At 42.1% G+C, this 24,770-nt stretch overlaps 2 protein-coding genes across 2 annotated transcripts; both read right to left on the reverse strand.

Moving 5' to 3' along the window:
• Positions 1-616: 616 nt before the first annotated feature.
• LOC122647485 (protein NDR1-like) lies at positions 617-1,319 on the reverse strand. Its single transcript, XM_043840873.1, has one exon. The coding sequence runs from the start codon at positions 1,308-1,310 to the stop codon at positions 654-656; it is 657 nt and encodes a 218-aa protein (XP_043696808.1). The 5' UTR covers positions 1,311-1,319; the 3' UTR covers positions 617-653.
• Positions 1,320-16,365: 15,046 nt separating this feature from the next.
• LOC122647484 (protein NDR1-like) lies at positions 16,366-17,289 on the reverse strand. Its single transcript, XM_043840872.1, has one exon. It carries the CDS (start codon positions 17,074-17,076, stop codon positions 16,384-16,386), a length of 693 nt encoding a protein of 230 aa, XP_043696807.1. The 5' UTR covers positions 17,077-17,289; the 3' UTR covers positions 16,366-16,383.
• Between the last annotated feature and the right edge of the window lie 7,481 nt (positions 17,290-24,770).

Consider the following 24,770-nt stretch of genomic DNA (forward strand, 5'->3'; position numbering starts at 1 on the left):
ATGAAACAAAATTGAAAGGGTTACATAGACATTTAACATCATCCAAGACAACCATTGCTTCTAAGGGAACGTGCCTGAGAATTCCTTGGAGGTAATGTATTGCCTCGTTGCAATCAGACTCTACAATAAGAACAATAAGATTAGAGATTCCTAAGGTGTTTGCTTTAGAGATAGCCATTCTAATAGCAAGGGCTTCACCCTAGAGGGCAATAGTGAAATGAAAAGGAGCAGATAATGCATCTAAGGTTGTTCTCACAAAATGAATCAATTAATAAATGAAATCAAAACGAATTATTATTACCACAAAATTCTGTGCATTGTGTTTTGCAAATATATTAAATCCATGTTAACAGATAAAGAAGGTTTAGGTCACCTAGCCCTTCTTGGTGCTACTCGTGGGCTACCCTTGTTTTTATCAATGCACTACCTCTTATAATAATCCAACGGCCAAAATCCACTTATACTCGAAAGGTCGTCATCGCAGCCCTCCAAAGTCCAAACTCCTCGGGAATGTTTGCAATTGGAAGCTGATAGTTCGGGCGTGTAGGGATTCTCTGTTGGAGAAATTAATCTATCTAAACCCTAATAACTAAATAGGGATTTATGTGGAATTGGCGAATTACGTCGACAGTTAAAATTAACGAACTTTTTAACTACCAAACCGTAAGTAAAACGAAGAAGAAAGCCAACACTCCAGAGAAACAGGACCGGTGACAACAGCGATCGGGTGCGGCTGATTTTAGCTTAATCCGTTTCTTTTCGATTTGCTTGCCCTGCTTGTCGACCATCACGTCGGCGTGGACTCTCACCTTGTGTCGTTCCGTCGTCCACACAATGATCTTATACCTTACATTAGTCGCCAAATCCACCCTGAAACCCACTATCCCGTTCGAAGAAACCTTCTTCACCGCTTCTTCCCAATTAATCTCCACCGGCTGAACTGTTGCTTGCTTGAAGGCCTTCTTCTGATGGCCCTGACGGAAACCAGGCACCAAAGCGTTCCCAACGGAGAAGCTTAGGTTTGGGCGGTAATAAAGGGTGATGTTGAGGGCATCGTAGTAAATTCTCTTGTCCTTGTTGGTGTTCTCGATTTTGAAATTGATGGCTATGGTGGTGTTAATGGTGTTTGTGTCGGTGGCGGCGGCGGTGGCGGTGGCGGTGGTGGTGGTGTTTAGGGCAGGGGCATAGAAGTTCTGTATGTAGAAGGCGGGTGAGGAAGGACGGAGGCTGAGCCACAAGAAGAGAGAGGTGAGTCCCAGTGTGAAGATGAAGCTTGTGCAACAACGGCAGCAGCTCATCGACTCCGACATGTGTGTTTGTTTAATTTGGCTATTTCTTGCAAAAGATCTTCCTTCTTTCAGGAACCAATCGAAGAAGAAATTGAAGAAAAAATCGAAGAGGAAAGATTCCGGCAGACTTAGGGATGATTTTTGAAGTTTTTGAAGCTACTTTGAAGCTTGAGAGGAGGAGGAACGGGTGAAGAAGAATTTCAATTTCTGTTTCCGTAAATTCATTCTTCTTGTAAGTAATGGACAGTTCATTTTGACTTTTCATTTCTACTTTCTCTATAATGCCAAATATGTCCTGCCCCCTGCTCTGCATCCATCATTAATGCGGAAGTGGAACAGTGGAACTTATGTATGGTCCGAGCTGGTTCAAGTGTGGTGAGTCACTGACTCGGTTGTGGGATGAGAACATTTCTAATTTTCTATTAATGCTGGCGATATAAATGGATCGAATACACTCTAAATATCATTGGGTACTTATTTTTTTATTTATTATTAATTGATTTAGAATACGTCTTAATAGATATGGACTTGAATCGATTTCATATTTTCGGCCATTCATTTACATTTCTAATTAATGCTTGTCCCCTTCGGCATGGTGGGCTGTGGATCATTTTGTATGAGTAACCTAATCTATCTTAATTCTACCCAAAAAAAAAAAAACATAACTTATCTTAATCAAATAGTAATAATTGATTTATAATCGGTTTGATTTATGTCTATTGCATTCTTAATCAAACTAAAACCGAACCACTAAACCGAAATGAAATTGATAAACACCCCGCATAATATCATATGTCTCAAATCGGACGGTAAACAAATTGAAAAGATGCCCGGCTCTGGGTTGATTATCATATAGGTCCGGTTTAACAAAACTAACACAGACACAGGTGGAAGACCCGGTCTAAAGGACCAAGAAAGATTCTAAACTCAGTTTAAGGATGAATAATGCAATGTAGTAAAGTGGTCCCCACCTTCTGGTTGCGTCATTCCTAACTTCCTCGAAGCCGGAGGGGAAGATGGCGGGAAACAACGGAGGCCGCGTTATCGACATGGTTATAACCTTCCGCGGAAGACTGAAAGGTCGAAGCCATGAAGAAATTAACTTGAAAAAAAAACAAAAACCATGAATAATAATTTTTTATAATTTTATTTGACCATTTGACCATTTGACCCGTTAATAATACTCGTTTTAGATTGAAATTTGATTGATGGGACAGATTATGGAACTTGACCAACCAAATGTTTATCAATTGCTTACTAAGTAGGACTTCACCCAAATGTTTACCAATGTTTATCAATTGCTCACCAAGTGGAATTCCTGAGTTTTAAATTGAAGGGTAAATTACACTGTCACCCCCTGAGGTTTGTATTAAATTCAAAGTGAGCCCCTGTGTTTCTAAATTATACAATCATACCCCCTGAGTAGACGGTATTAAATAATACATTTTAAATACCAACTTTGCCCTCTTTTAAAATAGAAAAACCCTTTTTACTGTTGTCTTCTTCCTCAAATTTGAAGTTGCCTCCATGGTTGACCTATAACTCTACTGCATATGTCATCTCTCCCTCATCTCTTCTCCCTCTATTCTCTCTCGGATTTTTTTTTTCCGCTCTCATTCATTCGCTATTAGCCCTAAAAAATCTGCAAACCCAATCTGCTATTCCCTCTGCTTTCACCCGTCTAGATGCCCTGATCTTCAGGTCAAACTACGACCGTGAAATTCAATTACCTGAACCTAATTGAAATCCCAGCCAAATCTTCTTCCAATCTCACTTCTCCATCCATCCTTTGAAACTTAATCGGTCATTCACCATCTCCATTTCATAACTGAAATCATCCAATCCCATTCTCTATTTCACAGTCCAAACCGAAACCTCTTATTTTCCTTTTGCCTCTGGACCGACCCACTTCATCTCTTTCCTTCCACTAACAAGAACCTCACTCACCGTCTCTCTGATTTTGCTTTCCCACTTTAACTCCCAACAATCATCACCACCGAACCCTCTCCTTCTCTTTATCTATTTCTTCCATTTTCCTTCCACTACATGAGAACACCCCCACCAGACCTCACCTCTTCCCTTTTGCTAACCAAAATCTTAATATGAGAAACTCGTCTTATCATGATTCATGGGGTAAAGTTTTTTACGACAGGCAGGGTAAGGGAATAAAGTCGTAAGAGCAGTATCGATTGCTACAAATTACCGGAAGAGATTTAGTTCTTCTCCAACTCTATGACGCTTTCAACTTTCAGAGCATTTGATGAGTAAACAATCGCTTGTCTTCTGGCTAATTCCGGTTGAGATTTCCCATCTGAAAACCCCGATGACTTCGCCCAAGGATATCAGTCATTTGAAGGGTAAGGTTTTTGGTCAGATTCATTAAAGAGGAGAATGAATTTGAATAAAAAAATTGCAACGGACACTTTGCTTTTCTCCTAAGTCTCAACAACAGACACTATGCTTCTATAGCAAAGGGTGTGACCGAGAGAAAGAAACAGGGAATGGGTGAGAAACTGATGGAGGTGAAGAATCAAAACTACAGAATGTGAGCGACGGAGATGGAGTGATGAGAGGATGTGAAGGGGAGAGAAGTGGTGAGGGACTCCTCCGTTCTGCGAGGAGTTGCAGGTCAGCGATGGAGTTGCTGGTATTCATTTATACATCTCTGTTTTGCAGAATGTTGAATAAAAAAATTGCAAGAGACACTATGCTTCAATAGCAAAGGGTGTGAACGAGAGAAAGAAAGAGGGAATGGGCGAGAAACTAATGAAGATGGAGAATCAAAACTGCAGAATGTGAGCGACGGAGATGGAGTAATGAGAGGATAGGAAGGGGGTGATAAGCTCACACCCCTAATAGGGGTTTATTAGTCATTTTATGTCACGAATTATCAACACCTTATCACTTAACGGGAATGATATAACGGAGTGGGGCTGACTGTAACTACTAACCAAAACTCAGGGGGTGTGGCTGTATAATTTAGAAACATAGGGGGTTGCTCTGTATTTAATACAAACCTCAGGGGGTGGCAGTGTAATTTTCCCTAAATTGAAATTTGCTTTTTAATATTTTGGTAAATAAGTGTAGACGTAGTCAAAACTCTCTTAATGTCGTCATGAGCAAGGTTCTAAAACGTGGGTTTCGACTAGCTAGAAATCGAGTTCGTTTCGGTCGAAACCTGGAACTTTCTCCAGGCTAACTCAAATCTTGGTTTCGAGGCCCAGAAGTTGTTTTTTTGCCCTGATTCTTGTTGTACTGCCTATTTTTGACATTTTAAATCCAATCCATGCATTAGTTTTACATAGAGAACATTAAAAATTATACTTGTGGTTTTGATCCAAGTTTGATACTGTATATTGTTCTCGGACATGGTATCGGATAAGGTTTGATCGGAACATAACACCTTCAATATAAATCAGATTTAAGCAATCTTGGATTTGTTAGAAAGCGTTGTTTTGATAGCTTTCCAACAAGTCTAAGATTGCTTGAATCTGGTTTATATTGAAGGAGTTATGTACCGGTCAAACTTAATTTGGTGTACGCGAATGCTGTCAAAATCGCTCTGTAGAAATATTTTTTTGGACATCAAAACAAATGAATATTTTACCTCATTTTTGATTTTTAGCAATTTTTTACCATATTAAGATTTATGGAATTTATAGATTTGAGAAAAACTCCAACATTAGAAAGTTGAAAATTGCATCTACCATCGAAACTCCAGTTTTTGTTCTTGATGAACTGGGGGGTTGACTTTTTTTTCTTTTGGAATTTAATTTTTTAACTATTTTTATTGGATTCAAATAGGGGGTATTTGCTTATTTATGAATAATATCTTAAGTAAATGAAATACAAAGGATATTAGACATAAATAAGTGTTTGTCTTGGTTTCTGACCTGGTTATTGCCATACTTAAGTATCTGTATTGGTTTCGAGCTAGGTTTCGACGGGCATAAGTATCGAAACTTGTGAAATTACCAACATCTCGGTCGAAACCATCGAATTTCGATCGAAACCCTGGATTTTTTAAAATCACCCTTCAACTCATCTCGAAAACCTGCAAAACTGAGTTGACTCGGTGGTTTCGACAGGTTTCGATCGAGTTCTTCTTCCATGATCATGAGAACCATGGACTCAGATTTGGGGTGGGATCCGAAGGCATTGAATTCCATGCGGTTTAGCTCTCATGGTGATTGGTGTTGTCTAATGAGTCTCCACTTTGAGATTACAAAAGTTGTTGCTCCTCGCTGAAGATGTGATGAGGTGATATAGAGAAGGTTTTCGAAGAATTTCTGAATCGGTTGGACCGGTAGAAGTCCACTCGATCGGGTCGAATATATTAATCTTTTAGTACAATTTTCGAGGATCAAAACTTTTCGCTAAGGTAGAGTTATGGAAGCCAAACGGCAGCCAATGCTTTATAGGCTGTCTGATCAATTCATTCATTGGACTGAAGTTTCGGACCTAAATTCACACGTTTAAGGGGTGTACGCAACCTCTGCACTTTTGTGCGTGATTTAGGAATACTAGTTTTCTATTTTAATATTCTATACTGTTTTGTTTTATATTTTATTTATGTTTCTTTTTCTTTGTAATCAGACATTCTTATATAAGGGTCGTTCAGGACAAAATAAAATCATCTTGAAGTTTTGAATCAATCAGTTTGTTTGTTCTTCTTCTTCATTGGATTAGGGTTTTCGTTACCTTGAGGATTTGAGGGTCGTGAGCGCTAGAACGAGATTTAGGCTCTAATGATTATATACGTTACCGCTCCTTATGAGGTCAATGGGATTTTTATGCCTAGTCCCTCTCTTGGGAGAGAAGGACTATGATTTGTTTTTTTTTGGTAAATAGAAGTAATAAGATTGATATGATGATAGAGTCACAACACAAATTAGGATCTAGGACCTGTAAATTGACTTCAAATATAATTCTATAGAAACACAGGCCAAACCATAGAATGCTGACCAAGGAAGATAATATGCAAATCAGTCCACCTGGTCAAATTAGTCTTCTTAATTATTTGATATTTTATTAAATAATAAACGCTCCAAAAATAAAGGTGGCCCAATGACAATATGAAAATAAGAAAACCAAAAGAATACGAGAAGTAGGCTTATCTCAATACTTGGGCTATAAAAAACAAGTTAGTAGGCAAAACATGATGAACTTAAGCTATTGTTATGAACAAAGAATTGACAACCGTAAACAGTGAAATAACACTGTCTAAATGATGTCATCTCAATAGCCAACGAGTAATGCACAAGGAGAAAATAAACTACCTCAACTCTTACACGAATGCATGTAAATAAATAAGAAAAACTCATGAACGTGACATCTAATATGTTTTGACATCCTAAACATTTGAAACAGTAATGAACATCATGAGAAATAAAAATAAAACTAATGTGAGAATTAATACAACAGAAATAACTAAAGTTCTAAGATGCCAATTACACATGTGTAGGTGTGGTGACTTAAACACATGTGCACTCTCATCGCACGTGGTGGAGGTGTGGGTTCCAATTGACTGTTGGTTGCTTACTAGCTAATGATCAACACGTACAATTCTCCTTCCTATATTGAAGAAATTGAAAGGGGGAATCACCCCCTAGGATAAGGGCCTAGGACCCGTAAAAGAGAGCTATTTCCCTAAAATGGGAATAGCCAGTTGACTTTAAACTCAAGGGTCTGGTCAGAGATTCAGGTAAAGGTCATGTTATGGAGATGAAAAAATGTTAGGTACCCACTTCGTCTAGCAAATTCCCAATCTTTCTACTAGATGCTATAGCGTGAAGGTTCTCCACAAAGTATAAATCCTAAACCCACCTGTATGGCTATGTATTTTTTGGTAATCACTTGTATGGCTATTTTTGACTGACTAATATTACATAAAAAATATTTGCATGTTAACCCTACTCATGCTTGATTTAACTATAATTATTATAAATTATGCGTATCTAATTAATCACATGTTAATTAAGATGATACTTTAAGTAATCATAATCATAATTTCATTACATTCATTCTAAACATGCTTATTTAATACTAATTAACTAATATAAAACTATCTAATTAGGTCCAATCCTAATCATGATTTAATTACATTAATCCTAAACATGCTTAGTTCATACTAATTAACTAATATTACACTATCTAATTAGGTCTAACATAAAAAATATTTGCATGTTAACCCTACTCATGCTTGGTTTAACTATAATTATTATAAATTATGCGTATCTAATTAATCACATGTTAATTAAGATGATACTTTAAGTAATCATAATCATAATTTCATTACATTCAGTCTAAACATGCTTATTTAATACTAATTAACTAATATAAAACTATCTAATTAGGTCCAATCCTAATCATGATTTAATTACATTAATCCTAAACATGCTTAGTTCATACTAATTAACTAATATTACACTATCTAATTAGGTCTAAATATGCTTATCTAATCTTACCAAAAAAAATATGCTTATCTAACATTAATTATGCTATACTATGCTACGCTACACTATATTATACAACACTACACTATTCTACACTTCATTACTCTACACCACACTACACTACACTGCATTACTTTACATTACTCTACACTACACTACTCTGCTACATTACTCTACTCTACTTTTCATTATACTAAACTAATTAAGTAAAACTACTAACCGGGTTTCTTTGAGTGCTCACGGCATGGATGTGTTGGCGGCCGCCATTGAAGAGTAGGCTTCCGAAATCGCTTTTGTTAGAGAGTGATAAGCCAAAAATACACAGACCAGTCCCGAGATGCCACGTGTCCTGACCCAAAGGAGAGGTTGGCCCAAGCCAGACCACGATAGAACCCATTCGGCAAATCCAAGAGGAATAGACCCAAGAAGTCATCCAGAGACCAAGTCTTCCATGCAAGCCAACGAGGTCCGACCATGACGTCACCGCCAAGGTCTACGTCATCTTATCATTAGAAGCACGTTATCCCAAAGAGATGTGATCCTATCCGGACTCATACATCAAGGATCGTTATCCAACACGTGAAGAGTACAAGAGTACACATCTATCTGTTAGGGAACCTCTTCCCCACCAGGACTCTACGTCTCATAAAGAGACACCCTACTACGTGATAGACTCTTCCGCGAAGAATACTTATCATCAATAGGGACTCTCCACACCACCATACTCAACTATAAATACTTAGGTATTTTAACCCATTATTCATCTTGAGTTCCAGTAATTCATCTGTTGCTAAGAGAAATCTAAACTTAGGCATCGGAGACTCCTAGGCCGGAACCACACCGGTTCTCCCTTGTCCTTGACGTCCTTTTACAAGTTACGGCACCTGAAGGACCTACCAGAGATTTCTTGATGCAACAGAGTGGCAACCATGGTCACCGCGAAGAAGACTGTAATTTCCCTCTTTCTTTCTCTTATGAATCTGTCTTCGCGTTTCTATTATTGATTTGTATTCCTGTATTTATTGTCGGTTGTTCCATGCGATTGTATAAATTCTATCACTTTAGGGACAGAATTGACTTCGGTAAGCGCTTTATTTCTCTCCTTAGTCCTTTCATTCATTTGGGTTTTCAGTCTCTGTTAAATTGCTTACTTTACTATTCTTTTGGCTCGTAAACGATTCCATTACAATGTTTTCCGCCGTTGTGTGTCAGAGTTTTTTCATCTATTGTATAAATAATTAATTGAAGATTATTAGAATTTTTTCCACCATTGTGCATTAGGGTTTTTTCTGCCGCTGTGCGTGTTAGGTCTCTCCGCCGTTGGTGCGTGTAATCCAAACATCCTATCTCCTCCTTAGTTTCTTGGGAAAATTACATGATTACCTACTTTTGGGTTTTCATTTACAAAACTGTCCACCCTATGTTTGAGTTAACAAAAATAGACAAAAACAAGTTAAGGTTTACAAAACTGGACAAAATAGTGTCTCTCCCTTCTACACTTACTTTTTTAGACATTTTTACCCCTATCATTGCCTTCTCGCCCAGGCATCCTCCATTCCCTACAACTCTACCCTTGTCCTAGCCACCTCCATTCTCTGCTACCCCAAGTAATAGAGGAAAAAAAAAGAGATTTTTTCAGAGGGGAACTGCCGAGGAAGGAAGGAGAGTCACTATTTTGTCTAGTTTTGTAAAACTAAACTTGTTTTTGTCTATTTTTGTTAACTCAAACACAGGGTGGACAGTTTTGTAAATGAAAACCCAAAAGTAGCTAATCATGTAATTTTCCCTAGTTTCTTTCACCATGATCCTTGGAACCGCTACCGAAGACGATGCCGACGATGCCGACGATGATAACAACGATGACAAATCTGTTATAGCTTGGGTTTTTTGACCCAAACCCTAACCCGAATCCGATGGTAGGTCCAGAATCCGAAGTGGCAACCTTGTATACATTTTGGAGTATTGCTTTGATGTTCGAACGAGTGGAAGATGAAGAAGAAATCTTGATGGTAACCCATTGTCTACCGGCAAAATGATGCATACCTCCCCCATACAATTTCAAAATTTACAATCTAATGTATAAATCATGGAAAGCGACCCTGACCATATTTTTAGGTATTTAGGGCATGAAAACATTGTTAGAAATGTATTTGTATGCGAAACCACCAAACTTGGGGTGTTTCGACACTTGGACAGCACATAAAACACACTCTGATGGATCTTCTGATCAACCACATATATAAACTAGAGTATTGTTACTGCAGAATTCCTGTCTCGGGAGTGCGGGACCCGGTGCCTCGAGTCGGGGATTTTGCCGCCGCGTCCCATTTAGCTTGTTAAAATGTTTCTCCAACAATGTTGGTACGTGGGACTCATTTAATTAACCTTCGTACACAAATACGGCTAAATAATCATTTTTAATTAAATAGAGATAAGATTTAGAGACCGACTAATACACCTCATATAAAAATAAAACAACTTCCACTATTCACCTCTCTTCAAATCTAAACAAACAAAAGCTGGGTGAAGTAGAAAGAAGAAGAGAAGAAGGCGGCTGAGGACTGCTATCTGGTTTTGGTAAGAGGCTTACCCCCACATCTCATCTCCTTTCCATGAATTTTTCCCTTAATTTCTTTCCTTACCATGATTCCTATGCCAGATTCATCCCTAATTTGGGGAAACCTAAGCCCCAATTTCATGGGTGTGGGATACTTAGATGACTGCTTAATTCAGTCAAGTTATCTCCATTTATACTAGACTCTATTAGGAAGTTTTCATTTGGGTCATTGATTGTTGGTGCTACTATCAATTAGCACCCTGTTAAGTTTAATCTATGTTGTATAAGTTAATTTCCAATTGGTGTAGTTCATGTAAAAATAACTCTGATTATTTCTTGCAAATCTGAACCATGGTCATTACCCTAACCAAAATTCTCCAAATTACCCACCTCCCTAGTCTATTTTGAGTCATAGTAACTCAATCTTGTATGTAGGAATCATCCCTGATGTCAATTGGGGAAGACCAACCCAAAACCTCCATTAAAACTCTGATTTCCTTTTTATTTTTCGTTTCTGATTTTCTCTGGTGGAAGTTATTGGTCAACCAGAGACATAGACCAGAGTTACTAAAAGGTGTTTCTTAACTCCAAATCTATTCCGAATCGACCCTAACTTATCTTGGGATTTCAGTATCATTAGAATATCATCTAGCATGCATGTATAGTTGATAATTTTTAGAAACCTAACTCTTGAGTCAATTTTTTGTTTGCTGTTTGTCTCTGGTGGAAGTCACGGGTCAACCAAAGACACAGACCAGTGTTGTTGTCAGATGTTCTCTTAGCTCCAAACCTGTTTTAAAGTAACCTAACGTATATTGGAACTCCAGAAACATTAGGATACTGCCTAACATATATGTTTGGTTTATAAATATTAGGACCTAACTCTTGGATCATTGAACCTATCGACAAATGACTCGTGAACTAACCCGGCAGTGCAAAAATCAACTAAAGCAAGGTGAGTGGGGATAGGCCTTGATTTTATTTTGGAGTGTTTATCATTTTAGATTAATTATCAGGAAACGTGCATATGTGTGAAATTATTCTTGTTAGAACTTGTCTTATTAATTACTTCATTCATGTCTTGTGATTATGAAATTGTGGACTTATGATGAAATGTGGAATATGTTTGAAGGTGTGATTTGTATGCTAGAATAGATGCCGTAAATGGCTTGGAAATGAGAGGTATGGTGCACCGTAGTATGGGATGCAGGAGCACTGTACACCTCGTACTATGCCATTTAGTCTATATATGACTAGGGACGTCATTCCTTGGTACTACAACCCTTACCAGCAGGGGTTTAGGTTCTGGGTGATCATAGCTCCCTGTCGCTGAAGAGTGTGTGGAACACCGGGATGGGGTCCAGGCTATGATTATCAGAGTCTACCCACGGGAGGATCTGGAGGATTACTACTAGTGTGGGCTCCATGCAACAATTGAGGTTTTGGCTTGGGTTGAGATGACGGACCCAAGTCTGTTTTCCCGAGTTGTTGACATAGTACGACTTAGAGACTTAGGCATTGTTTGTTAGGTGGAAATTAGGTTTAAAATTGAATCCATGCATTTAGGATTTTTACTTTGTATGTGTGAATGCTTGTATGTGGTTTATCCTTTACTTGCTGGGCTCGGTGGAGCTCACCCCTGTGAAATATTTTCTTTTATATGGTCTTGCAGGTGGATCTGATAGTGGCAGAGGGGATTACTTGGAGAACAGTGATTGATGATGTAGTTTTTTCATTTGTTTTTCTTTTGTTAAAACTCTACTCTTTATGGAGGATGTATTTCCACTATAAATATTTTAGTATAGCTTGTTTCTGGCCCGATGGATGAAACCATGTAAATCCAGGCTGTTTGAGAAAAATGGGATCTGAATGTAAATAATATATATATAAACTTGTGAATTGTACTTTTCGCGTACTCTGACCAATGAAATACTTTTTATCTTAATTTGGTGCTGTGCTTGTGATGTGTATATACTGCATCGGGATCCTGGAGGTCTTCGAATACTTCGGGTATTCGGGTTACTAGCCGAATCCTCCCAGGGGGTGGTTTGCGGGTGTGACAAAATCTGCTTGGAAAACCATTCCCCCTTTCATGGATCATCACCGCCCCGCCTTCCACTCTTTTTCACCGCCCTCTGTGGCCGCCCCCTCTCCGCCCTACTCCACCGTTCTATGTACCCACCCCCACTCTGTCTTGCCCCAACTCCCTCTGCCCCTGCACCCCTTCTGCTCTGCTCCCACCATGGCCGTCACCGCAAATACTTTCCGCCATACCCCTTCCTCTCCCCCTCCCCCTCCCCATTCTATGGTTGATTAGTTTTTTTTTGCCATTGTTGGTAGACAATCATAGTTTTTGTGCTCCAAATTTATGTTTCAGTTTCTGGGTTGTATATGGACAACACCGAGGGGCTCTCAATCAAGGGAGGTTTTTTCTTTTTTCTTTGTTTGTGTGTTTGCAGGTGATGCCGACTCAGATGTTGGTGGCACTGAGGTTATCGTCGACTCCGAAGCTCCAGCCGCCGTTCAATCTTCAACAACCATTTACTGTCGTCGGACGAAGCTCCACTCACCGATCCAGCAGATCCTTGCAGATCTATTAGAAAGTAGATTGTGCCTACGATTCTAGTGGTCTTCTTGTTGTCAATCGAAACTCTACTCATCGATCCAGCAGACCTTTGTCGATCCGACAAGTCTGTTTGAAAAGTAGGCTGTGGCAGCGTGTCGACACGTATGGGCAGTGTGGCGTTGGACTGTTTGGCACGTATGGGCTCCCCTCTATTGGCACGTATGTGCATGCGCTTCAAATTTGATATGTCTATAGCCTGTTATTTAGGGAAGTGGTTGTGACCAACCCCTAGTCTGGATAACCCAGTCAATGATATGTGAGACTGGGTCAATCGGGTCAATTTCCACTCCTTGGTTTTGGATACAGTTTATCCATACCTTGCATTTATCATGTTCTCTATCTGTTTTATGTATTTTGTTTTCCTTTGCTTGGCATTGGACGTGCATGAATGAATAGCTCTCTTTCTACCAAAAAAAAAAACTAAAACTACTAACCACTAGGCTCATGGGAACCATAGGAGGATCAACTGTCACCCGGCTACACTCTGCGCCCAAGGACCACCTCCTAAGAAAGACACGGGGAGTTGGAGAAATGGGAGGCAAGCTCCAGGGCGCGTATTCTCCCCCCTCCCAAAACTTGAGCCATAGGTGACTCCCCAAGAAGACTAAGGGGGAAAACAAACCCGGCTGTATCAAAATCACGACCACCCCAAGCACCATCAGGGGATAAAGTCCAGGTTTGTAAGACCATTGAAAGATAAAATCTGAGAGAAAGGTCACGGGGATACGACCATCAGAAGAAAAACGACAGATATACACAGAGTTATAACACAATGTCAACCTCCACTGGAGAAGGAGTCTCAAACAATGCCACACCATAACAAGAAACTCCAAGTCAGAACAACGGGTACCACAACCCAGAACAAAGATAAGAAAAGCAGACCTCATAGTGTTTGCAAAAAGCAGGAAGGGGAAAGTAGAAGACACAAAGTTTAAAAGACACAGTATGACAAAGAAATCACCCTTATATAGGAAAAAGAGCAGTTAAGATGAGAAGAGCACGTGACGACCTAGCTTGAAGAATAGACTGGCATCTGAGAAGATCACAGAAGGAATAACTACACTATTGAACATGACGATTTTCCATTGGAGGACTGCGAGTACGATGCCTAGAAAACCACAAATGACAACACTTTCCAATAGAGGCATTGATGAAGACTCAATAAAGAAGACGGCTATTCCACATGAAGTGCCAGGTCCCCACAAGTTCAATGCATGGATACTCACGAAGGTAAAGATGGGGAATTAGAACCACCACTCCAGAAGAATCTCAGCGATGTGATAGTCACAACTCGCATTACGAAGTAATAACGACAGCACTACCCTAGTCAATCCCAAGATTGGGGATAACCGGAAACCAATAGGAAGCCGCGTTGCTCGAGCTAACACAACGAGTATGCAATCGAGTCTCAACCAACCTGGCAAAGGACATGGGGCTGTGGTGTTCTCCAAGAAAATGAACCACGGAGAGCAAGGAGCGTGTTGACGACTATCCTACTCCAACACACCCGAACGGAGTCCATTAGAGTTGGAGGCTTTATGTTATACCATATAATAGCCACCCAATAATGCCATGACACGTGGCATGGGCAAAGGTATTTGGTCAGGTCAACTGGATAAAACCATACCTGCATGAGACCCGTCAAGAAGGTCCACAAACCTACTCAAAGAAGCGAAAGGAGGCTGGCACACCTATTGGGTCAACTAGCTTACCTAGGACAAGTCTACACGCCTTGGCACATCATCTTCCACTATACATGATTACTCTATAACGGCCTTGGCACATCATCACCCGCTAAGTAAGGTTATCTTGCAAAGGAAACCATCTCCCATGCTGCAATGACAATAATGAGCATTTATTGATACTCACCAAACAAGGCTCCCAGGCATGTAGGAGAACCTGATAAACAGGAACACTCCACCTCCTGACAACAGGAGGGCTCCACCATTGGTAAAATCAGGACTTTTACATTACCACGTCAACCAAAGGGAATCAACCCTGTAAATTGAAAGGTAATACCCCACACAAGGGGATTGCATTCTTGAAATTCATACTGTTTCATCTATTTATTAAAGAGATCTAACTTAAGCATCAGATAGTGCCCCACCGGTACCCACTGACACTTATCTCCTTGTCTATTTACTATTCTATGTTGGTCCCATCCTTGGTATTAATATTTTTGATGCAACAGGACCCACCAGAGGTTTGTTGATGCAACATGTATTAATATTTTTGGTAGAGTTGGTTTTTTTTTTTTTTATGAAAAAGCTACGCCTTAGATTAAGATAAGAGAAATGTTTGTACATCATATAAAAAGGGGGAAGGGGGAGGGGGAGGGGGAGGGGGGGGGGGGGGGGGGAAGGAGTGTTGGTCCTAACAGAATTCAGTGTGTTGGATCTTAAGGCAGCTATCTATTGGTTGTGTTGAAAAGAGATGGGTACAACAGAAAAGTTAGAAGTGAGTTCAGGAAGTTCAAAAAAAGGTGAAACCAAAGTCCAAGGTATACACATCTTTCCTCCTGGCAGAGTTGTTGCTTGCCAGATAACTCTAGCATTAGATTTCTACTGTTTTTGATAATTTTTCGACTCACAATTTTCACCACGATGCATTCGTTGTGTAATATTCACTTTATTTTTGGTGATTTTTTGAATTCATCACATCATATCTAAGGGTGTCAACTCGATACCGAAACCATTTACCGAACTGGTATCGTACTAAATTACCCATATTGTACCGTATCGAATTGTAACGGTATGGGAAATTGGTACCATACTCTGCACGGTACGGTATCGGTATGGGGGTTGATAGCGTCGGTACATACTGATACCGTACCGAATTACCGAATACTGATATCATACCGTATTATCAGAATATATACTTATATATATACTAATTTATATAATAAATAATATATATAAGTATATATGTATTAAATATATATAATAGTTTATATATATAAGAATATAATATACTAAATATAATATATTTCATACTATATATATTAATTTATGTATATATAATATAAGAAACCACATAACAAATACCGAATACCATATCATATATATACTAAATAAAATCATATACCATATCAATACCGTATGATAATGTATCAATATGAGAAAATGGTACCATATATGGTATGGTATCGATATGAGGTGTTTGACTTCGATACCATACTGAATACTGGATACCGTATCGATTGACACCTTTGATTTCATAACTATAGCGTTCTCAATGATTTTTCGGTTCACCGCGCTCTCCCTTATTGCCAGCTCATTGTATTAGGGGTAAAAAGGTAACAAACTTTTGTTTCTTTGCCACAAACCCGGTAATCAAATACTTATATTCCTTTTCAGCACAAACACAAAAAAAAAACCACATCATCAGGAAAATATAAAACTCCACCTTACACTTTAAAACCCAACAAAAAAAATAAAATAAAAAAAATCCACGTCATCAGCTGAAATAAAGAGGGCACCTCTTATCTTTGGAGACGGTCAAGATCATTCCGTCATGGCCCACCGAAATTTGGCAGCTGGCATGCATCTTATGGTGCTTACTATCCCACGTGGCAAGTTTAAACCGGATCGTCGATGTCAGGTCCAACCGAAACACAACCGTGCCCGTCGCCCTACCCGCCATTAACGCCGTCCACTTGTCACCTGTTATCTCCAACGTGGTGGGCATACTCATCTGCCCATTTATCGATAACGTACTCTTCGGCTCCTGGTAATACGGGAACGCTGACGGTAACGGTAACGCCGCCCCTCCAATACGTTGGTCCTGATAATAAAGAACGCTACTCATGGAGTAGTAATAAAGGCCGATATTCTGGTTCGCGTTTCGGATCGTAATGTTGAACGATACCTGAGCGTTATCGTAACCGTTGTCTTGGGCCAGAGCCGGGAAGGAAAAGGTGCTGATCTGGAACCTGGGCCGGTGTGGGCGAAGACTTAGCCAAAGGATGAAGAAGATAACACCCAACACCAGAAGCAGAACCAAGAAGATTGAGCACACGAACTTGGAGACACGTGTCGTCAGGCTGTCACGCACCCGATGCGCATAATAGCGAGCCCGAGCCGAGTGGCGACGCTTTGTCGGCTGGTTTGTTGGAGCAGTGTGAATCGGTATCTCTCCGATTGTCGACATTTTTCAGACCAAAATCCTAGCCGGCGTTTGAGTGTCTGAGAGGCGAGAGGGTGTTTATGTAGGAAAGAAGGTGGCGGATGAGCGAAGTGATCTCTGTGGAACATTGGTTCTTTCGTTTGAGAAAGGAAAGAATAGATCTTGTTCTGAGTTCTGAAACATAGAAAAAGCTAGCTTGGATTCCTTGAACTCGAGGAAAAGAAAATGAAGAAATTGAAAGCCTTTTGTCATTGTAGGGGAAAAGCGTTGTGTCTGTCTATGTGTTGCATTACAATTCTACAACCATAGAAAGAAAAAGTGTAAAGTGCAACAAACTGCACCATCGATGACTTCACAATCACGAATACGCACGCTCGATTGAGTCATAAAAAGGTTCCCCTACATCTAGTTTTTGGGTAAACAAAGGTTCCCATACTTCTTGGCAAGGTATATATACGACTTTACTTGGTATAAGATATTGACAAATCAATTAAGAAATTCTAAAACCAGAATTTTATTTTGCTCTCTATCAATCGTAGAGATGCTCAATGTATTTATACATACAATGGCTTGGTAGCTAAGGAATAAATAGAGAGTAAGAATTGTTTTGAGGACTGATAAGGCATAAAACACCCCACCAATCAGAAGCTATCACATGGCCGAGCCGACGTCAGTCTAAGAACCGAACCGAGCTCAGCAGAAGACTGGGCCGACCCGATCTTCGATAAACCTTACTGCTTGGCCGAGCTAGTCAGACACACCCAAGTCAACCGGACGCTGAGCCGAACTCGTACGGGCCCGACAAGGCCGACCTAGTAGGCCGAGCTCTTCGGCCGATCTCTGGCCGCACGGCACGACAGATCAATGCTGACCCAAAGATCCCCCATCACGACCGAGCCGCACGCCAGCCAATCTCACGGTTCGAGCCTACGCAAGTCGACTGTGATTGGAGCACCATGGCACGACCGAGCTCACACACACACAACTAACAATATGACCCTCAGGTCATATTGGCCGAGGCCGACCTCCGAGGCCGAGCCCTCCACCAAGGTCATCATAATGACCCGCCGGGAATCGCGGAGCCATGTCAGGACATCCCGAGAATCACGGGATAAGGATCGAGCCACGATCGTAACGCGATACGGAATCATATTTTACATGGACTCTTTACCTTAACAAGAGTCCGACCCCGAAAGAAACTCTCCACTTCGCTCCGCGAGGAAGAGCCTTACCAAACAAGGACTCTTACCATACTAGGACTCCTCCAACCGCCTCATCTCCCTCCATAAATACCCAGGTATGGAGGTCTATTGCTCACTTAACTTTTCATTAGCTGTTACGCTGTCACATTGGAGACCTAACTAGAGTGTCGGAGATTCCTAGGCCGAAGCCACACCGGCTCTCTTGCGCTCACTCGGTTTTTTGCAGGCTCATCCGTGGGCGAATCGGGCACCGGAGGTTTCCACATGCAATAGATTTGGCGCCGTCTGTGGGAACGACGTCTGCAAGCCATCGCCATTTCTACCAACTTCAAGAGCAGCAACAATGGTGCACACGAGATCAGGGCAACATGGCTCGACTTCCCGTGGGGATGAGCTACAGCCCGTTGTGCAGGCAAGGTGAACACCACCCTCCGAAGCCTCGCGGTAGGGCGTAACCAGAAGACCCCCTCGGGCAGGGGGTGCGCAGCCCAGCACAGGCGCCGCGACCAATCCCATTCCCCCGCCAGAGGGTGGGAACGGTGGAAGTGTGCTCGACACAGCAGCGACTGACCGAGCATAGGTCGAGCTAAAGTTGAACGGGCTGGGCCTACCACCGCCGCCGCCCTTACCGAAGAATTTGGACTCCGTAGCCCCGATAAATAATCGACAAGTTATGGACTTGCAGCTATAGATGCTCCACACCAACGAGATGCTGCGTGCTTTCATGACCCAGATGGCCCGGGGTGGGCTGATGGGCCAACCACTGGTTGCGCCCCCTCCAGCCCAGGTGCGCGGAGAGGGAAACTTGCAACAGAATGGTGGCCGACGTCGGGCCGAGCCGAGCTGGACCACGTCATCACACCCATCTCGTCAGAAGACTCCTACTCCACACCCTAGTAGAGGCGCTCGACGGGATGAGGAAGAGTATCACCGAAGCTCAGGGGCAGGGCAAGAAATCAAACCAGCGGGCTCAGTAGTGAGAAGGTCAGTATGTTTCGATCGGCTCCAAGAAGACGGGCAACCGAAGGGAAACCGAGAACAAGGGAATGAGCCAAATGGGAGACATGTTGCGAGGCAAGGAGAAGGATCTTGCCATAGCCCCCAGCGTTGAAGCCCGCCTCCCCGAGAAGAGCAATAGAGGAGCCCCCATGGGTCCAATTTCCAGGTGGAAAGAAGATTAAGGAGGGATGGCGCTGATCGAGCCGACCAGAACGGCCGACCACAGCGGGACGACCGAGCATACCGACCTCGAGCTGAAGAACAAAATGGCTGACCTAGGCCGAGTGAATAAGACAATTTGTACCAGGTGGATGAGCCGAACGACCGAGCACCTGAAATCGAGCTGGAAAGGTGGCTACGAGAATTGGCCGAGTAGGTGGAGGGATTGAAAAATAGGTGACCCCGGACGCCTATTCACTAGTCGGACGACACCCTTATCCTCCTGAGATCATGACCGCGCCACTACCGGCCAGGTTCAAACCTCCTCCCTTCGACCGGTATGACGGGACGATCGACCAGACAGATCATATCAACTACTTTAATGCGATGATGACCATGTACGAGGGAACCGAGATTGTTTCTTGTCGGGCTTTCCCTGCATCCCTCAAGGGCGCGGCGACCTCATGGTTCTCCTGGTTGCCGCCGAACTCCATAACAAGCTTCGCTTAGCTCTGTCGATCCTTCGTCACGCACTTCCAGAGTAGTATGAAACATAAGAAGGCGACGGTCAACCTCCTCAGTGTGAAGCAAAGGTCTGACGAGTCGATCTGAGCATTCGTCTCCCGCTTCAACAAGGAATCCTTAGACATCAAGGATTTAAATGAGGCCACGGCCCATACTGCGATGAGCAACGGGCTCGCTGACATGGACCTCATCAAGGACTTGACCTGGAAGCCTACTAGAAACCTGGCCGAGCTCTTGGAGAGGTTTAATGAATTTGAAAATATGGCCGAGGTGCTCCAAGCCCGAAACGAAAACGAAGGCCGAGCCGATAAGAAAAGACCGACGACCAATGATCGCAAGGAGGGCAAGGGGCCCAGGACGGATCGCCTAGCCGAGAGATCAGACTGGGCTCGGAGCCCCGATTACACCCCATTGAATACCTCGCGTAAGGAGATTTTGATGCAAATACAGGACGGCGGGTACATCTGTCGACCTCGACCGATGCAAGCTGGGTCATCTCAGAATCCCAACAAGTATTGTCAATTCCACAAGGACACCGATCACGACACCGAGGATTGCTATTAGATGAAAAGAGAAATCAAAGAGCTGATAAAAGCAGGGCACCTGAAGCGATATGTCAAGGGAGGCCGAGAAGAGCGTGGGGGTCGGCGACCTGAAGATCGCAATCAAAGGAGAGTCGAGCCGAGGCCCGAAAATAGGCGAGCTGAGTGAAATAAAGATAAAGCCTGAGCTGAGAAGAAAGAGGACGGATCCGGGCCGAGCAGTGACAAGGGAGCTCCCATATACACTATCCTCAGAGGGCCCGGACAGAAGTCTACTCGAAAGGCCAAGGCAAACGAGCGGTTCGTCGGAGTCGTCGAGAAGCCCACTAAGAAACTTAAGCCAGCGACGACGATCTCCTTCATCGAGGCCGACCTCGAAGGTATAAGTTTGCCTCATGATGATGCTTTAGTAGTGCAGGTAGAAATTGCGAAGAGACCCGTCCATCGAGTATTTGTCGATATCGACGCATCCGTGGACCTTATGTCGCTAGACGCGTACTGACAATTTGGCTTCGGCGACGAAGCATTCAAGCCGGAGGGCACCTCACTTCATGGGTTCTCGGGAGCTGTTGCGACTATCAAGGACTCAATCGACCTGCTGGTCACGATCGGACAAGCTCCATGTCAAGTGACGATCCAAGTCAAATTCATGGTAGTACGATCGGTGGTGGCTTTCAACGCCATACTCGGCTGCCCATCATTGACCGCTCTCCAAGCCATCATCTCACCGACGCACTTGAAGATGAAGTTCCCTACCGAGAACGGTATCGGTGAAGTTCGAGGTGACTAGAAGAAGGCACGGGAGTGCTATGCTACTTTTGTCAAGCAAAATAAAGGCAATGTCCGAGGAATGGCAATGTGCGTCGAGTACCTTCCTGAGGATCAGCGGGATGAGCTCATCGAACGGAGAGGACTTACTGGTTGAAGAAGAACTGGAGACGAGATGAACACGAACGAAGTAAAAAATTGAACCGATCACGAACTGGAAAGCGCCGAGCACTATAGAACTGAGAAATCCGAGCTAGCCGAGCAGTCAACAACTTGAAGCAGTGAAGAATGAACAGGGAGGAGTCGCCTATTTATAACTTTTGGGCTGAACTGATCCACCGGCCGAGAAGAACTCAGCAAGATTCAATGGCCCAGATCAAAAGACGATTTGAATTCCCAAGCCTACCATAATGACTCTGCTGACGTGGCACTGACGCCCAATTGTCAGACTGTACAATGTCAAATCCTTGACAAAATGAGCTTGGTTGGGCCGTAAGAATCTTTCAGACGAGCAGACCAGGAAACTTCACTCATCAGTGCCGAGTCGATCCCTGATGAGTGGGGGACCTATGATAAGGCATAAAACACCCCACCACTCAGAAGCTGCCACATGGCCGAGCCAAGGTCAGTCCAAGAACCGAACCGAGCTCAGCGGAAGACCGGGCCGACCCGATCTTCAATAAACCTTACTGCTTGGCCGAGCTCGTCAGACACACCCAAGTCAACCGGAGGCTGAGCCAAACTCGTATGGGCCCGACAAGGCTGACCTAGTAGGCCGAGCTCTTCGGTCAATCTCTAGCCATACGGCACGACAGATCAATGCTGACCCAAAGATCCCCCATCACGGCCGAGCCGCACGCTTGTCGATCTCACAGTTTGAGCCTATACAAGTCGGCTGTGATTGGAGCACCATGGCATGGCCGAGCGCACACACACACAACTAACAATATGACCCTCAAGTCATATTGGCCGAGGTCGAACTCCGAGGCCGACCTCCGAGGCCGAGCCCTCCACCAAGGTCATCATAATAACCCACCAGGAATCGTAGAGCCACATCAGCGCATCCCGAGAATCACGGGATAAGGATCGAGCCACGATCGTAACGCGATACGGAATCATATTTTACATGGACTCTTTACCTTAACAAGAGTCCAACCCCGAAAGAAACTCTCCACTTCGCTCCGCGAGGAAGAGCCTTACCAAACAAGGACTCTTACCATACTAGGACTCCTCCAACCGCCTCATCTCCCTCTATAAATACCCAGGTATGGAGCTCTATTGCTCACTTGACTTTTCACTAGCTATTACGCTGTCACATTGGAGACCTAACTAGAGCGTCGGAGATTCCTAGGCCAAAGCCACACCGGCTCTCTTGCGCTCACTAGGTTTTTTGCAGGCTCATCCTTGGGCGAACCGGGCACTGGAGGTCTCCAGACGCAACAAGGACAAGAATCAATGTAGTCGATCCCTTGTAGGGGATGTTTATGGGATGCTGCTTTGACTACTACTTTGATTTTTTTTCTTTACTTAATTTCTATTTTTTTTCCTTTTACTTATTTTGTATCTTTTTACTTCTCTCATTTTTTTACTGTCATAGCCTCTATCGGATCCATGTAGCCAACCCCATTTAGTTGGGATAAGACTATGGTTGTTGTTGTTGTTGTTTAAGAGTTAGAGTAGGATACAAAATATAAAAAATCCTAATCCATTACAATCTAATCTAATTTCCTAATCAATATCAAACTCTATTAGATGCAATATGGTTCAATACACCCCCTCAAGTTGTAGGTTCTCTAGGATGAACCTTTGACTTGTCATGAAGAAACTGAAACCATGTGGAAGATAAGCCCTTAGTCATGGTGTACGTCTCCAATATGATCATGTTTGATTTATGTGTCCATCAAACCTAATTTTAGTGCAAATTAAACCGTTTATTTGTTTTGGTTTAATTTTAGCACATGTTATATCAACTTTTTGAGCATTATGTGTCCTTAAGTCTATACATTAAATTGGAATCATGACTAGGGTTTGGACTGGGCACCTTTATCATATGGTCTTCACATTGGGTACTGTTTTCCTATTTTTCGTCGGTCAGTAGACCGTTCTAGATTCAGAAAATCAATTGAATTTGCTGGGGATGAAGATTCCACTCCAGCCTTGGTAATCCAAGGACTTTTCTTAAGTTTGATGATGTAAAGATCAAAGAATTTATTGAAAACCAGCAAATTCCCTCCATTCTGAAGAACGAAGAATAGTATATAGCATAAACCTCTTGAAAAATATTTACACAAAGGAAACTTACTGTGCTACTTCTAACTTACTCCTACTCCTATGAAAGTAAAAATTACAAGTGTTGATGATTGTGTGTAGATCCCTTTGTCTTCTTTTTTTTTTCCCCCTTCTTTTATACATAGTAATTGGTTGTAACCTACCCAACGTTCAGGGTGGTTCCAACTTTTGCAACCGTCCAAGTTTATCTAGACAAAATGAATTGCACCAATCATGTTTTGTTTATCCAAACCCTGCTCAAAAAATAACTAGCCTTGATAACATCTCGGCCCAAAAAGGATTTCAATTCCATCTTAGCCGAAAATAGGGTACAAACAGGTACACCTTGGCATATTGATGTCAGGGTACAAATGGGAATACACATTTGAATGTGTATTGGTGAAGAATCTATTCATGTTGATTCCCTCATGTGTTATTTCCAGATGTAGGTTTGGGATAGACATGTGTCACCAAGACCCAATACCTGAGAGGATCTTGTCACTACAAAATGTGAACACGCACTTTGGTTCATCAATGACTAAGGTTCTAAGATTCAAAGCCGATTTTCTGGGAACGTGTGAACATTTTGTGAGTGAAAGGGTCACTTGCCAAACTTATTTTCAAATAAAATGATAGATTATATGTATGTTTTGATTAAAAATATTTGATCGTGTTTTGCAGATTCTTATCACATACACAGACACTTTGATATGGACATATACTATGGAATGGAGTTTGGCAGTATTAATATACATGTCCTAGATTCCATAATGACAATGTTGATTAGTGGAGGGTTGGTACATATTAAGGTGTTATTATGTAAGGGTATTTTTGTGATTTTTAATTAAATAATTGATTTATTTAATTTAATGGATTTGGTGTAATTATTTTATTGTCCATTAAAATAAAATGAATAATTATTTACTTTCCCTTTTAGATTCTGCTTCTTCACTAATTAGAGGCATATTGGGAATGGATGTTGGGATTCAAGTCAACTTGGTGGAGAGAGGGTCAGACTCTCACAAGGATGGCAAGAGGTATCTGTTGGATCCCCACCTATATAAACACAAAGTGGGGGGCTGGCCAGAGGTTTGGGCACAGTTTTTCTGGTCTCCCCTCCTCTTGGCCAAATTGCTCTCTCTCTCTCTCTCTTTCTCTCATCTCTTTGTTCTCTTGCTCTTGCTCAATTTTGGGTTTTGAGAATTAGAGTTTGGTGAAACCCTAGGTTCTTTTGAAGATTTGGATTTACATCCTT

The sequence above is a fragment of the Telopea speciosissima genome, unplaced genomic scaffold (assembly GCF_018873765.1).
Source record: "Telopea speciosissima isolate NSW1024214 ecotype Mountain lineage unplaced genomic scaffold, Tspe_v1 Tspe_v1.0062, whole genome shotgun sequence".
Classification (NCBI taxonomy): Eukaryota; Viridiplantae; Streptophyta; class Magnoliopsida; order Proteales; family Proteaceae; genus Telopea; species Telopea speciosissima.

What these genes read in the sequence shown, in the direction of transcription:
- LOC122647485 (XM_043840873.1), bottom strand. Translation starts at nt 1,310, where the DNA reads ATGTCGGAGTCGATGAGCTGCTGCCGTTGTTGCACAAGCTTCATCTTC.
- LOC122647484 (XM_043840872.1), bottom strand. Translation starts at nt 17,076, where the DNA reads ATGTCGACAATCGGAGAGATACCGATTCACACTGCTCCAACAAACCAG.